The sequence below is a fragment of the Sycon ciliatum genome, chromosome 2 (genome assembly GCF_964019385.1).
Source record: "Sycon ciliatum chromosome 2, ocSycCili1.1, whole genome shotgun sequence".
Taxonomy (NCBI): Eukaryota; Metazoa; Porifera; class Calcarea; order Leucosolenida; family Sycettidae; genus Sycon; species Sycon ciliatum.
Genome location: NC_088644.1, coordinates 1,107,196 through 1,123,875, shown reverse-complemented (window position 1 = coordinate 1,123,875; position 16,680 = coordinate 1,107,196). Strand labels below are relative to the sequence as shown.

At 48.4% G+C, this 16,680-nt stretch overlaps 2 protein-coding genes across 2 annotated transcripts; both read left to right on the top strand.

Moving 5' to 3' along the window:
• The first annotated feature begins 1,189 nt into the window (after positions 1–1,189).
• LOC135808194 (cilia- and flagella-associated protein 298-A-like) lies at positions 1,190–11,093 on the top strand. The gene is made up of 8 exons (XM_065321348.1): positions 1,190–1,616; positions 3,105–3,154; positions 5,543–5,660; positions 6,208–6,275; positions 6,725–6,889; positions 7,236–7,367; positions 10,021–10,116; positions 10,429–11,093. The coding sequence occupies exons 1-8, from the start codon at positions 1,478–1,480 to the stop codon at positions 10,537–10,539; spliced, it is 879 nt and encodes a 292-aa protein (XP_065177420.1). The 5' UTR covers positions 1,190–1,477; the 3' UTR covers positions 10,540–11,093.
• A 1,080-nt stretch (positions 11,094–12,173) lies between these two features.
• LOC135808193 (hypoxia up-regulated protein 1-like) lies at positions 12,174–16,384 on the top strand. Its single transcript, XM_065321347.1, has one exon. It carries the CDS (start codon positions 12,460–12,462, stop codon positions 15,343–15,345), a length of 2,886 nt encoding a protein of 961 aa, XP_065177419.1. The 5' UTR covers positions 12,174–12,459; the 3' UTR covers positions 15,346–16,384.
• Positions 16,385–16,680: the final 296 nt, after the last annotated feature.

Sequence of the window (16,680 nt, the reverse complement as noted above, 5' to 3'; positions counted from 1 at the left end):
TGGAGTCTGCTGCTATCAACGCAAGTGACAACCAGCAAATGCATGCCCAGTGCAGTGGCTGGTCTTCATGCTTTTATTTACACTAAGTCCTACTATGGACTAGTAGTGTTACAATGATGCATGCACGAGAGTGCGTGCATGTGGGTGGGTGTTTATGTGCGTGCGCACGCGTGTGAGTGTTTAGTGTGCCTTATTTTGAATGCCTGCTTTCACATTATTCATGTGCCAGTTTCATGGTCGAGGTTGTTATGAAACCTCGCTGCCTTACATGTACATGTACACTACTCGTATATCAATGTGCTAGGACTGAAGGCTACATGACATACATGTACATGTACATGTAATGATACATGTACCTTTCCAAGCACAGACTGTCTGGTATGTCCAAAGGAGGTTGCAGCATGAAAATAACTTCTTCTAAAATAATATTACCATACTACCATGTCATTGGTAGTGATATTTAGTCAAGAAGGCAAGAATGGTCAGATTTTCTAAAAAGCTATTTTCAGAATTGGCCTAAAAATACCATACTTTGATACCTATATTGTTTGGTAGGGGCCTAAAGTGCCTGGTGACACCATCAAAACTGTCCATTATCGGTTTCCTTGGGGCTCAAGGATCACAGAAAGCCACAAAAATCAATATGTCCATGGACAAAATGTTGCAGGCTGAACCATTTCACAATTCAGCACCCGATGGAAATTTCGGTACCCGTAATTTCGAAAAAGTGGCTCGCCAAGGGCAAAACCAAGACGCAGTCTATCTTGTGTAGCCAAGATACCTCCAAATGTGGTTCTTAAACATATGATGAAGAAAATGCTTAGTATCCTCCTTCCAGGAGGCTTCTTTGGGTCAAAAACCAAATTTTTTTACCATATTTTTACCGAAAATCAAGAAATTGTACACTCACTAAATACACCAGAATACCTCTTATATGCCTGGTGACCCTACCTAAAAACTATACCAAATTGAAGAAGAGACATCACTCCACCATTCTATGCATAAAAAACAGGGTGTCCATGGACCTTTTATTTTTACTTCTTTAGGTGGGAGCCTCCTTAAGTAAAAATTAACGCTGTTGCACTTGTCGTCATGGTAACCAGGTCATGACGACGCGAGGGCCGGGATCGGGACCAAGTCCAAGGCGATCAAAATGAAGGGACTACAAAGTACAATGTCAATAGTCAATAGTCAATACTCAATAATTATCAAGCCGGTAAATATTAGTACTGTTATCGCATCCTAACCTTACCTGCCAACCTGTATTCCAGTCTAGGAGTCACCGTAACTACATAAACAGCTGAGCTTGGACACCGAACTGTTTCCAAGAACACTTGCAGCGCAAACTTTGCGGCTCCGCAGTCGAAGAAATTTCTCGCCCGGTCCTTTCAATTTTTACTGCGGGCAACGAGTTCATTCGCTGTCGGCCTACCTACTACACCGTACTCGTCACAAAGTGAGCAAGGAGAAGATCATCATGGTCAAGTTGCACATCAAGCGCGGAGACGAGAGTCTCTTTCTGTATGACACGAGTACACGGATAGCGATGGAGGAGTTGCTGCACGAACTGGTGGCGCTCAGCAACGCTCGCGAACAGGTGCTAAGACTGAGCGAAGGTAAGCATAAACACAATACAATCTACCAAGTAATGTATACAATACAGACCCTGCGTGTGATCCGGTGCACCGTTCAGGGCCGGAACAATGTGTATACAGCGCGCATGGATGCATGAAATGGAAAGATTGCGATCATTCCTGGGATCAACGGAGTCCGACAAAATTGAGTAGTTCAGGCCCGGAGCCAGCTCCTGAGGGGTGGTATGGCCCCAGGTCGACTGCGTGGTCGATCATTTTTCCATGCCCGATTTCAGTGCCAATGGATGATGGATCCGTAGTCTATCATGTAGGTGTATGCGGTGGTGCATCGTGTTGTTTCTGCTACACACATACTGCTAGCAACAGTCCATGTATGTCCATGTGTACAGATATTGCAGTAGACTAGTACTGACTAGTCCTCACAGGACACGAGGAACAGTTTAGGAGAGAGAGAGAGAGACGCTAGCGAGGATAGCTTATTTATGGTTAGTACGTACACACGATTCATCGTACACTGGACAGTCTGTGAAAGCGGGACTGATTGGTAAAGGCAGGTCCGGCCATGGCAGCCACACCACCAGCCGTCCCGGCAGTGCGGGCACCAGCCCTGTAATGTCTAATGAACAAGTGTCCTATTGTACTGCTGGGTGCCAAAGAAGAGAGGAGCACGGAAGAAGGACCAGGCTAGAACAGACCCGAATGCCTGGGCAGTCCGGTGCTGTGTTTGCCTGATGGGTTCACTGTATACACAGGCAAAATATGCACTGAGTGCGGCGGACTTGCTTGTACTGAGTGCGGACTTGCTTGTACTGAGTGCGGACTTGCTTGCACTGAGTGCGGACTTGCTTGCACTGAGTGCGGACTTGCTTGCACTGAGTGCGGACTTGCTTGCACTGAGTGCGGACTTGCTTGCACTGAGTGCGGACTTGCTTGGACTGAGTGCGGACTTGCTTGGACTGAGTGCGGACTTGCTTGCACTGAGTGCGGACTTGCTTGGACTGAGTGCGGACTTGCTTGCACTGAGTGCGGACTTGCTTGCACTGAGTGCGGACTTGCTTGCACTGAGTGCGGACTTGCTTGCACTGAGTGCGGACTTGCTTGGACTGAGTGCGGACTTGCTTGCACTGAGTGCGGACTTGCTTGGACTGAGTGCGGACTTGCTTGCACTGAGTGCGGACTTGCTTGCACTGAGTGCGGACTTGCTTGGACTGAGTGCGGACTTGCTTGCACTGAGTGCGGACTTGCTTGCACTGAGTGCGGACTTGCTTGGACTGAGTGCGGACTTGCTTGGACTGAGTGCGGACTTGCTTGGACTGAGTGCGGACTTGCTTGGACTGAGTGCGGACTTGCTTGGACTGAGTGCGAACTTGCTTGGACGCAAAGCTGCTAGTGGCTACTGCCACAAAGGCATTGAAGAGCAAAAGCCAGTAACTAGTAACTTGCCCGTTGGTTGGCTACAGCGCGACCAGGCATAATTGTTGCTACTGTATTTCGTTACTGCTTGTACAGAGATATTGGACCTCGCAAAGCATGGCGTGGCAATGGCTCCAAATATGCAGGTAGGCAGCCATATGGACTCACATTGCACCTGAGTCCCGAGCTAAAGTAGGCATGAGCTGGATTCGGAAAATCAGGCTACTGCGGGCCAGTGACATCATGGCTTCTCAGTTTCCAACCCAAGCCGAATCCAGCTTACTCAGTGTGTATGTTATCAAGTTACGATGCATTTTAGGCACAACACCCATTTTATACTTCAAAGTTCAATGTCATATACATGACATCACTCGCTGCATACTGGACCTACAACTCCACATGCTGGGCCATGTTAAACCCGGCCGAATTATATCAAATCTGCCTGAACCTCTAACTCGGTATGGTTCATTCCACAGTGACGAGAGCTTGGCAGAATCGATGTAAGCCCATATTCCCAGGACCTGTATAGAGATTGTGACATTTTCAAAGCACTCGCGTCTTGTTTTTTTGGCAGACTAAGGCCGTGATCGTTTGGTCGGATCCAGATCCAGATCCATCGGATCCACTGGATCTGCAATGATCGATTGGTCGAATCCGGATCCAGATCCTTCGGATTTGGATCCGAGCAACCCTGCCCCGGGAGCAGGGTTGACTGGATCCATCGGATCCAAATGTGACCTTTGTGCGTATATGGTGGGTAAAAATCATTTTTATACTCATTGTCGTACGTCTAGTGGACTTTTGTTGACTTTTAGTACGACGCGGGCGATCAGTACGACTTGTGCCTTTTTTGGGTGACCTGTCAGCGCCATTTTTTACTTCGTCAACATGGCAACAGCCAAGGTCCGCAAAAAAGTGTTCGGTTGATTCTGAAGGATCCGACGGATCTGAGATTTGGATCTGGATCTGGATCCGACCAAACGATCATAGCCTAATACTGAGAGCAATGATTTCTAAATGAACTGCAGATATTATTATGTCACGTACGGTGGAACTTACTTCCTACGTACATGTACTCTGAGAAGGCATACTAGAGAGGTTCCGGAGTACGATTTTTCGTGCCAAAATCCCAGAGCCGCTACGGATTTTTTATACGTCGTTTTCGAGCAGTGAACTGTTCCGGAGTACGGAACTTATGTGTTTGCCGTCATTGCCTAGGTTACGAGCGCAAGCACGTCACATTCCCACGCTATGCCTTTTTATTTTGAAATTTTGTACCGAAATCAAATCTTCCCGCCGAAAATCGATGTTTCTCGTACCAAATTTGTACACGAAAAGTCTTTCTGCACCCGACGACGCAAAATCTCCATACGAAACATGATTCGTATGAAAGCCAGTCCACACGGATTCTCCGTGCCGAAAAATCGTATGGAGCACGCCTCGAAAAAATCTGTAGAGCCCATACGGATTTTGGCACGAAAAATCGTACCCCGGAACCTCTCTATTATCGCTTACTTAGTACATGTACAGACATTGGCCAGAGCACGCTTGTATTGATCCATTCTGACATATGTAGGTATAAGAAGTATCTCGGATGCTAAGTCAGTTACACAGTTTCCTTCTGCCCATGTGTGTATGTCTTTTCAGAGTTGTACTGTATATGTACTGTATCTGCATGGACATGCACAAAGGGTTAAAAGTGTGTAAGCAGGAGTACTATATATAAATGTGTGGCCAACGGCTGAGGTGAAATTCCGGAATCAGGATACCGGTAACTCTACTATAAAATGATGGTTACCGGCAAGAGTACATCCCCCCCCCCCCAGAGCAAGAGTACATAACCCCCCAAGAGTACATAACCCCCCAAGAGTACATAACCCCCCAGAGTGTGCAACGCCTGATCCAGCTCTGCATAGCGTCTTGGTCGAGCGTAATCGGATCTTTGCGTCATAATACCGTACACATCTGAGGGGAACCCGGGGAGTCGCGGGTACACTCGGATCAAAAACAACGGTGCCCTGCCTCGAGACCGGGCTTGCACTGGTGTGGAGTGTACGCATGACATCAGAAGATCCGATTCCGCTCGACCAAAACCCTATGCAGAGCTGGATCGGCGTTGCACACTCTGGGGGGTTATGTACTATTGTTACCGGTTTACCAAAGGCATTAGGACGCTACGCGCTACCTTACACATCCCTGGGCTGAAATGCCATATTTTCCGGGATCAATGCTGACCTGTACTTCTCAATAATAGCCCACACATCCACCGTGTGCCGGTGTATGCCCCAGCATCTCAGTCCAGTACAAACAAGCGCAAACAATGACTTTGGGAGTTTGGATGTTGACTGACTGCAGAACAAACACAACTAGAATGTGATATTCTGCCTCCAACAAGGAGTCCTTTAACCCCGGAAACTTGATACGATACCTCCATCTTGTAGACAGCGTAGTACCCATTGCCTGGACAGGGGCCGATGAAGTCACAATACTAGACTGTGGAACATCTTTCTCTCCGTGACCATTGCATCCCGTAGGGCCTTACAGAGGAACAGATAGCAGAGTTGAAGCTAGAGGACGAGTGGGCAGCACGGTGCCAGCCAAGCGGTGGCTCTCGTCTCAATCCGGACCCTCAGGGACGTCGCAGTGGACAAGGTATGGTAGACTCCACTTATAACAAACTCGCATGTGACAAACTTTTTGATATAGTGAACAATTGCCCATCTCCCTATTTGAACCCAGCGCTTCTCGTTTGCTTGTCTGCCGACATTGACATGATCATACTTGTGGTCCATGGCCAGCCGCAGCTACTGATCAGAGCCAGTCGGTCCCGGCATTGCTCAGGTTACTCACAAGCGCAGTGCATTGGGAGCCTCCACTCGGGTGACCAAGTCACGGTGGGTGCTGAACAAGTCACACTGCAGCCATGATGACGTGACTTAAAATGCGAGCCTGTTCACTGCATGCCATTAAAAAAACTGCAGTAGCTGCGGATCCTTTTTAACCCCAACTTCTATGCGCACAAGTTTGCTCTTCATAAAATATATATCTTCTATACACAAAAAAATACTTTGACATCTTCACTTTCAAGCCCTGGAAGTGAATACAGCTTTGCTTTGGTGACAATGTCACGTTTCTACTTGTACTACACTGAGGTGCCCAAGCTGACATAGTCTGTGTTGTCTCTGTTGATCGTTTCCAGCACCAAGTGACAAACTATCCAGTGTTCTCACCCGTACAGCTGAGGAAGCGAAAGAGAAAGTCTCCAAGGTATCCACAAATAATACACACATCGTGACATACATTACGCAATTGCATGTTTCATTTTGATATTATATTTTCAAGGATTCTCCAGAGGCAAATGGATGGCTATCAAAGCATGGAGTCTCCTGGGGAAAGGAAGTGAAGGTGGCTGTTATGAGAGAGGGACGAAAGGACGTGACAAGGTGAAAAAATAGAACGTGTGACTTTGCTTTGCTAGAACTGACTAGGGCGGAGGTTTTGAGTGCTTTGGGTGTTAAGCACTCAACTGCCTCCGTCCTTCTGTTCACGGTACATTTAAGTTGTATGTGAAGGAGGTTAGATGGGGGGGGGGGGCATGGTCGCTTAGAACGAAAGTGGATGTTCCTGGCACGTGACGGGTACAGTCAAATAGGTACTGCATCCTCTCCAGACCAGCGGCATTGTTGTGTTACTGTTTTGTTGTTGGTTTTTAACAGAAACAAGCCGCCGCCAACATCTGCCTAACAATGGAGGAGGTGACGCAATGCTTAGATCAATTACGAGGTAGCACAATGATTGTGTACCCGATGGGCTTGCCGCCTCATGAACCAATACGCATGGAACTTGAACAGAAGATTGAAGAAGCTGTAGCTGGAAAACAGGTACATGCCTATCAGCCGCTAGCAATCCTCGCTAGACAATTCAATTATTCTCTACATGCAGCAGTCGTTCAGATACTGCTTGGAATACTGGTATCATACAAGCCGGAGAATCCTGCACATGATTACGCGGTCTCAAACTCCACGGGGGTACGCCAGTACTTCTTGTACTTGGGTGCCACTAGCATAGTGTTACTGTAGCATGACACAATGACAGTATAATTGTGATGTCATCTAGTTTAATGCAAGTCACTATGACGTCATAATGTGATGAATCATACATCATGTCTTATGACTGTGGTATGCTGCAACTCACTGTGTTTATCCATGACATTATCTGACCATTTAGGCAAGCAAACTCATCTTGGAAGAATCCACTGCACAACTCTGGTGGGCTGGAAAGGAGATGATGCGAGGCAAGAAGCTGCATGACTATGTCGGCAAGAACGAGAAGACGAAGATCATTGCCAAGCTGCAACGTGTAAGTACGGTATGTGCATGGCTGATGAGTCGTGCCTGACACTGTGATGGGTGCAGGGTGACTGGGACCAGGGGGTGATATCTCAAGCCGGGAACCGCATTACCAGTAGCCGCTCGGAAATGCCGTGCCGCAGTACTCCAGTCTGAGCATTCCCGCAGATATTGATCAGTGTTCCAGTCACTGGCATTCAGTATCACATTCCGTGTGGCGCTGTAAAGGCAGCAGCAGTGCATGCAAGGATATCCACTGCATGTACTGTACACTGTATGCTCTGTATGATGATGATAGCATACAGTCACGGTTGGTTTGGTGTTGGACCCTGTTGTTGGTTGGTCTGTGCACTTGCCAATACATGATGTAGAGATGTTGTGACCGATGTCATGGTGGTAAGTTAGTCCAGGAACGGCTTGTACACGCTGTGTATAGCGTCAGTCGCTAACTAATGAGTCGCTATGTATACAGTGTCAGTCGCTAGTGAGTCGCTATGTATACAGTGTGAGTCACTAATGAGTCGCTAGTGAGTCGCTATGTATACAGTGTGAGTCACTAATGAGTCGCTAGTGAGTCACTATGTATATGTTGCAAAAGAAGGATCCACGAGCGGGATTCGAACCCAGCACCCCTGTCTTTCCGGGACAGTGCCCTACCGATTATAGGCTACCGGGGATCACACACACTCATGGGTCCTTCTTGCTACACTGCTCCCCCGCCCCAAGAGGCTGTGTCCTCACGCCGTACCTACTCGCGGGGGGGGGGGGGGGTACGATGGGTCGTGGGTTCGAGCCATTGCCAGGCGCCAATGTTGCAAAAGAAGGATCCACGAGCGGGATTCGAAAACAGCACCCCTGTCTTTCCGGGACAGCGCCCTACCGATTAGGCTACCGGGGATCACACACACTCATGGGTCCTTCTTGCTACATGTACAGCATGAGTCGCCAGTGAGTCGCTATGCAACGACTTTGCCATATCATCTCAACCAATGATGTAATCGCATAACCTTTATTGTTAATGTGGTGTACACAGTATACGAACTTAGAAGTTGCGACTTCGGCGGTATTAGTCATGAAGTTGGTTGCTCCAACGAGGAGCACACGCTCGTGAGTCAGTCAAGTGTCAAGTTCGGCAAGAAGCGTGTGCTCCTCGTTGGAGCAACCAACTTCATGTACACCGTATAGCCGGCATATAGCATTGAAATCGTGTGATGCTGGTCACGGTGATGCTGGTATGATGCTGGTGTGGTGCTGGTATGATGCTGGTGTGATGCTGGTATGATGCTGGTGTGATGTTGGTGTGATGTTGGTGTGATGCTGGTGTGATGCTGGTGTGATGTTGGTGTGATGCTGGTGTGATGCTGGTGTGATGTTGGTATGATGCTGGTGTGATGCTGGTATGATGCTGGTATGATGTTGGTGTGATGTTGGTGTGATGCTGGTGTGATGCTGGTGTGATGCTGGTGTGATGCTGGTATGATGCTGGTGTGATGTTGGTGTGATGTTGGTGTGATGTTGGTGTGATGTTGGTGTGATGCTGGTATGATGCTGGTATGATGCTGGTATGATGCTGGTGTGATGCTGGTATGATGTTGGTGTGATGCTGGTATGATGCTGGTATGATGCTGGTGTGATGCTGGTATGATGTTGGTGTGATGCTGGTATGATGCTGGTATGATGTTGGTGTGATGCTGGTATGATGTTGGTGTGATGCTGGTGTGGTGCTGGTATGATGCTGGTATGATGCTGGTATGATGCTGGTGTGATGCTGGTGTGATGCTGGTATGATGCTGGTGTGATGCTGGTATGATGTTGGTGTGATGCTGGTGTGGTGCTGGTATGATGCTGGTATGATGCTGGTATGATGCTGGTGTGATGCTGGTGTGATGCTGGTATGATGCTGGTGTGATGCTGGTATGATGCTGGTGTGATGTTGGTGTGATGTTGGTGTGATGCTGGTGTGATGCTGGTGTGATGTTGGTGTGATGCTGGTGTGATGCTGGTGTGATGTTGGTATGATGCTGGTGTGATGCTGGTATGATGCTGGTATGATGTTGGTGTGATGTTGGTGTGATGCTGGTGTGATGCTGGTGTGATGCTGGTGTGATGCTGGTGTGATGCTGGTGTGATGTTGGTGTGATGTTGGTGTGATGTTGGTGTGATGCTGGTATGATGCTGGTATGATGCTGGTATGATGCTGGTGTGATGCTGGCATGATGCTGGTGTGATGTTGGTGTGATGTTGGTGTGATGTTGGTGTGATGCTGGTGTGATGCTGGTGTGATGCTGGTGTGATGCTGGTGTGATGCTGGTATGATGCTGGTGTGATGCTGGTGTGATGCTGGTGTGATGCTGGTATGATGCTGGTGTGATGTTGGTGTGATGTTGGTGTGATGTTGGTGTGATGCTGGTATGATGCTGGTATGATGCTGGTATGATGCTGGTATGATGCTGGTGTGATGCTGGCATGATGCTGGTGTGATGTTGGTGTGATGTTGGTGTGATGTTGGTGTGATGCTGGTGTGATGCTGGTGTGAACAATCTTTCAGCTGATCCTGTGGATGTGTATTTGCTGGCAGCGGGGTGGGGTATACTGTTTGCTGCTAACCCCATTGTAATGCTGCTGTGCATTGCACATTTTGTGATGACGTTTGACTTATACAGAAGGGCCAAGGAGCACCTGGTCGAGAGCCGGTTGTTAGTGAGCAAGAGCAGAAACACATGATGGCGTATGCGTATCGGCGCCAAGAGGAACTCAAGGTACAGCCAAGTTAAGAAGAAGAGAAGCACAAAATGATGCGCTTAGTGATCATTATAGTTTTTTGTGTATGTTTGCCATGGTGTGTGTGCGTGTATGTGTGTGTGCCACGGTGTGTGTGTGTGTGTGTGTGTGTGTGTGTGTGTGTGTGTGTGTGTGTGTGTGTGTGTGCGTGTGCGCATGCATGTGTGTGCTATTGATGTCCTTCCTTACCCAACCGTGACTGCATGTGGCAGCACATGCATGATTTCACACAGTGTACCATTTTGTCTCTTGCGTTGTCACATGTTCTCACTGTGCTGGCTGCTGCTCAGAAACTGGAAGAAGCAAAGGATGACTCCTACATGTCGTCCGACTGGGCTGATCCCAACTCATTGAAGCGAGCCTTCCAAGGTGTCAGCAATGTGTCGTGGAAACCACGGTAACATGTGACGGATGTCAGGACCAAGGGGTTTTCCCCCACCAGCCAGCATTGAACCGAATGCGGCTTTTAATAACTGCGTGGTGTTTGGAGATGTAATGATTGTGGTGTTTGATTAATTCCAGTCGCGGTGTCTCCTCACGCGGCTAACCAACATCGTCACTGACATGTGCTGAGACGTGGTCTGCAGTTAGTGTCACAGTGGCAGTGTGCGGCGGACTAGACAGACGTATACTCCAATGCAAACAAACCATTACTTTCCTGCCACCTCTGCCGGGTCTCCTACAGACCTACACTAGGCTACAGACATACATGATTGTGTGATGTAGCCGGAATTGGCCCGTAACATTCCCAGACTCTCACTGACGGTGTGACTAACTCAACTTACTTGTTTTAATCAAAACAAAGGACTCCGCAGTGCTCGATGGGCAGCTCTGTCCGTAATCCATGCTGCGTGTCACAGTGTATATAGCCATCGTGTTTAGCCGCCGTTGCAGCTGTTATAACTTCTCTTGCTGCATCACAACACGGACAGCCACACGGTCTGCCCGGCCTGTGCCCGGCTATGGTGTACTGTGTGTGTGGCGGGCGCACGGGTGCGTGTGTGTGTGTGTGTGTGACTAAGATATGAACACTGTGGCTGTTTAGCCGCTTTGGCAATCACCTGAACATACTAGTACTGCCTTCTGCCGGGAAACCTTGTTTGTGTTGTATGTATATGGGGTAATGTGGGCGGTATGCTGCTGTGACATACCTGTAATTGGTATACAGGTTATACAATTGATGTAATGATGATGCCGTGGTGATTTCATGGTGGTGAGCCAGCGGATCATTTCAAGCCTATGCAGTTATGTGTGCTGAAGTATAACACCTGAGTTTCCGGAGCTATAGGTGATGCATTTTTTAAAGGATTCTCCGAAAGCAAATGGATGCTTCGCGGCATGGAAGATTTCTACATACATATAGCAAGAAAAACTGGGGAGTGCAGTGTAAAGGGGAAGAGAGGAAGCAGAGGGACTGGGAGAAGGCGGCATGGGAAAAGGGAAAACAAGTACTACATGTAGTAGGTAAAATATCGAGGTATAACAGCAGGAAAGAAATGTCATTATTTTCAACCATGGTATCTGTACTATTTTTCTACTCGGGCACAGCTTATCATCAGTGCGCCTTGTCCCTATCTGATATGGAAAAGGCGCATAAGCTATGCCCGGATGCGTGAACAATTTTGCCTTCTGCCGAGAGATTATGGTGTAAGCCGGTTAGCTAACCACGATTATTTTTTATCAAGAGTACAGACATAACCCCTTTGCACTCCTATTTACTCAATCTGCTGAACCCTTTGTATTATTATTAATTTTTATTAAATTTTGAATAGGGTAATAGGGCATTCCCACAGGCCTAAGGCCTTCTTATGGGGTACCCTATGTGATATAACCAATACGATGGACCGGTACTTCATAGATCTACGTGTCCCAATTATTATACATGTATTTGCTTGAGATCAACCCGGATGAACCCTTGCCCTTGGCACTCGTGAGAGTACGCGCGCACATGTGCAGCACGTGGTAGGTGTGTTCGATTCGAAGTCTCCAATGGACCGACGCAATGCTGCTTGGACAAACAAAGCTACAACATTGTAGCTGTTCTGCACAGTGAGGCTGAGCAGTGAGAAGTGAAGGTCTCTCGTCTGTCCACGGACAAATCGAACGCATACGACACTGGACATGACGTCAACATGTGATTTGTGCAGGTCTGATTTTCCGATTTTTGTGGTGTCTTCGTGGTTGCACGTTGATCGAGGTCGACGTGGCCAGGCCTGCAGGGTAAGTAGTCCAGCCAGCCGACTCAAGGGGAGACTGAGAGTTACTTTCTTGTAGTGTTCGTCTTGCTGGGTTTGGGTGCTGGTTGCGGACACCAAGCCAAAATGACGGTTGTACGTGTTGCTTTCTTGCTACTGGCAATGAGCAGCGTGGCTTATGTAGGTGATGCTGCTGCTGTCATGTCGATTGATTTCGGCTCAGAATTTATCAAAGTTGCAATTGTCAAGCCTGGCGTGCCCATGGAAGTAGCTCTCAACAAGGAGTCCAGGCGGAAAACCCCGAATGTGGTGTCAATGAGGGACGGAGAGAGGCTGTTTGGAGGCCCAGCTGTCAATGTCGGTCTGAGATTTCCCAAGTTTGCATTTCGTTATCTTCTTCACATTCTGGGAGAGCAGTTTGATAGCTCTGCAGTAAAGCAGTACAGTAAGCGGTTTCCCCATTACAAACTTGTGAAAGATGAAGTGCGCGGCACAGCGTGTTTGCAGTACAGTGACACAGAGACTTATTGCGTGGAAGAACTCATTGCAATGATGCTGAACAATTCACGTGAGACGGCGCAGAATTTTGCCGAGCAGGTGGTTAAAGACGTAGTGATCACAGTGCCGGCGTTCTTCAGCCAAGCACAGAGACGCGCTATGATGTACGCTGCCGATTTGGTGGGACTTAATGTCCGCCAGCTGATGAACTCTGGATCGGCAGTGGCGTTGAACTATGGTGTGTTCCGTCAGAAGACCTTCAACGACACGGCACAGCATCTGATGTTTTTCGACATGGGATCAACTAGCACGATCGCGACCATTGTGTCGTATCAGACGGTAAAGAGCAAGGAGCTAGGGTTAACTGAGACCGTTCCTCAGCTCACTGTCCGCTCCGTCGGCTTTGATCGTACTCTCGGTGGTTTGGAAATGGACTTGCGTCTCCGCGACCATCTTGCTACCGTCTTTGACTCGCAGAAGAAGACGTCAGAGAGTGTACGTTCATCTCCCCGCGCCATGGCCAAGTTACTGAAGGAGGCAAATCGTGTCAAGCAAGTACTGAGCGCTAACGTTGATCACATGGCCCAGATCGAGGGACTTCTTCCTGACATTGACTTCCGTGCCAAAGTCACACGAGAGGAGTTTGAGAAGATGTGCGAGGATGTTTTCGCCAGAGTGCAAGCACCTGTTGAGCAGGCACTAAAGGCTGCTGAAATGGATGCATCTGATCTTGAGCAGGTCATTATTGTTGGTGGCGGCTCTCGTGTGCCCAAAGTTCAACAACTCCTTATGGAGGTCACCAAGAAGACCGAGTTGGGCAAGTCTGTGAACAGTGATGAAGCAGCTGCTCTTGGTGCGTCGTATGCTGCTGCCGGCTGGAGCAAGGCATTCCGTATCAAGAAATTCAAAGTGAAGGATTCTAATCTGTACCCGCTAGAAGTGTCCTATGATCGTAAGGCCGACGACGGGAAACTCAAGCACATCACACGGGCATTGTACACCACCGCGAATCTGCCGCCAGTCATGAAACTCATGACCATCAATCACTTCCAAGAGGATTTCCAGTTCGCTGTCGCCTACTGCAATCTGACCCACCTGAGCGAGACACAAGTCGCTCAGCAAGGCTCCAGCAGCGTACTCCGGGTGTCCGTCGGCCAGCTGTCTAACGCCTTTGCCAGTTATACAGCCGACACACACGACACGAAGGGCGTGAAGGTGCACTTCAATCTGGATGCAAGCGGAGTGTTCTCCGTGAACCGAGTTGAGGCTGTTTTTCAGAAGAAAACCAATGCGTCTGAGAACCAACCAAGCACTCTCTCCAACATTGTTGATGGCATTTCCAGTTTCTTCTCCGGATCCAGCAAGACATCTGACAGTGACAGCGATGCAGGTGAAGGACCGAGTGACTCGGCTGATACACCATCCAGCTCATCTTCATCAGCCACCTCTGCTGAGGCGTCCAAAGATGGTTCCAACAGCACTGCCGACTCCTCAAACTCTGCATCATCCAACAACACCAGCAGCACTGAGGCTACTAAGTCACAGAATGCTACCAAGCTGACAACTATCCGTGTTCCACTCAAGTTTTCTGTCCAGTACTTGGACGTTGCCGAGCAATCAGAGTCGGTGAGGGAGGCCTCGCTCAAACGTCTTCAAGACATGGCCGCTAGAGACCTCGAGAAAGTGCTTCTTGAGGCAGCCAAGAACGCACTGGAAGCGTTCATTTTCGACATGCAGGATAAACTAACCACCGATGTGTACACCGAGGCATCAGTGGACGAGGAGAGAACGAGTGCGACCACTGCCCTGTCGGCTGCTTCCGAGTGGCTGTATGAGGAGGGCGAAGATGCCACTAGGGATATCTACGATTCTAAACTAAGCGACCTGAAGAAGCTAACAACTCAGATTGTTTATCGCGTTACCGAGCATCGTGACCGGCCGGAGCAGGTCAAGAAACTCCGCAGCCTGCTGAACGTATCGTATCACTTTGCTGCTGAAGCACATAACCAGACGAAGCCAGCAGCTGGCTATGTTGACAGCTTGTACACCATGGTTGAAGTGGACACACTCGACAAGCTTATCAATAGCACTGAGAAGTGGTTGAATGAGAGCGAAGCAGAGCAGGCAACGCTGAAGAAGTCCTCCGATCCCATTCTCACCTTGCAGGCTATTGCAGACAAAATGAATGCGCTTGCCCGTGAAGCCAGTTACCTGAACAACAAAGCAAAGTACTTTGTGCCCACAAAGAAGAAGGTACGCTCAAAGTCCAAGACGCCGAACTCCACCAACACCACCACGGCTAATTCAACAACAGCTGATGCAGACAGTGGCAAGGAGAGTGCAGACAAGGACACAGCACAGGATGATGCAACATCTGAATCAAGCTCTGCCAACAAGAAATCTACTAGCGATAGCAAGGGAAAGAGTGATGATGAAACGGATCAGACATCTTCATCTTCGACGGAAGAGCCTGCTGATGATGCAAAGTCGAGCTCAGATCATTCCGAACTCTAGAAGTGACATTGTCCTGTGGGGCCGTGTGTGTGTGTGTGTACGTGTGTGTGTACGTGTGTGTGTGTGTGTCGGTGTGTGTGTGTGTCGGTGTGTGTGTACGTGTGTATGTGTGTGTGTGTATGTGTGTGCGTATGTGTGTGTGTCAGTGTCGGTGGTGGGAGGATGAAGTAGACGATGTCGCTTTGGTCAGTGCATCGTCTGCTGCTGCTGTTCGTGTGAACGGTTGAGACAGTAGATTGCTGGTGTAACTGTTTGCCACACTACCAACACCAGCACCCATGTGCTATTATGCAAGTACAGTTGCAGCAGCCACAGCAACAGCCAGCAGTACATCTACTCAGCTTTGCTACCTGCACTCAAGCTATATACGTAACCACCACCCACTCTCTCGCTATCTGCAGTCATTGCTACAGTGTACATTGCCATGTGGACAGTGTACATTGCCATGTGGACAGTGTACATTGCCATGTGGACAGTGTACATTGCCATGTGGACAGTGTACATTGCCATATGGACAGGACCATACCATGCCGTATTGTGCTGATGTATAGTGTCATTACGATGTCATCGCAACGATTTGCTGACTACACGTACCTGATGCGTCCGAGAACAGCATCATAAAAACTAAAATCTCACAGTGTAACCATGCATATAATATTCTGCTGTGTTAACCCAGGCTACATGTTGATGACTAGATCTATTATGCTTGCAGGCACTGCTGTCATCGTCATTACCGGTATTTGCAGGCACTGCCGTCATCGTCATTACCGGTATTTGCAGGCACTGCTGTCATCGTCATTACCGGTATTTGCAGGCACTGCTGTCATCGTCATTACCGGTATTTGCAGGCACTGCCGTCATCGTCATTACCGGTATTTGCAGGCACTGCCGTCGTCGTCATTATTTATCAACTTGCTTTTACAGTGTATACCAGAGACAATTGAAAGAGAAACTGCTTTTATTAATTATCCATGTTGTAGTGAGAGTATCATACAACACATTTCAGCGCAATCATAGTATTGACCATGCCTGTTACATAGTATTGAGTAGTATTGAGTAGTATTGACCATGCCTGTTGACCATGCCTGTTAGTCTGGTTACTGTAACAGTTCTGTCTCGGGATGAGCTGCTATTTGTCCTCCCAGATCGAGTTGACGAGTTCATCCAGGCACAGTATTTAAACTCGTGCGAGCGCACGCGCGCGCGCGTGTGTGTGTGTACATGCAATTGTGTGTGTTGCACTCAGTTGAGCTACAAGTGATGAGTTCTGTTCCATGCAATTATTTCCACCCTGGTGAATAGCTATAGCTCCACACTTGTAAACACGACCCTGAT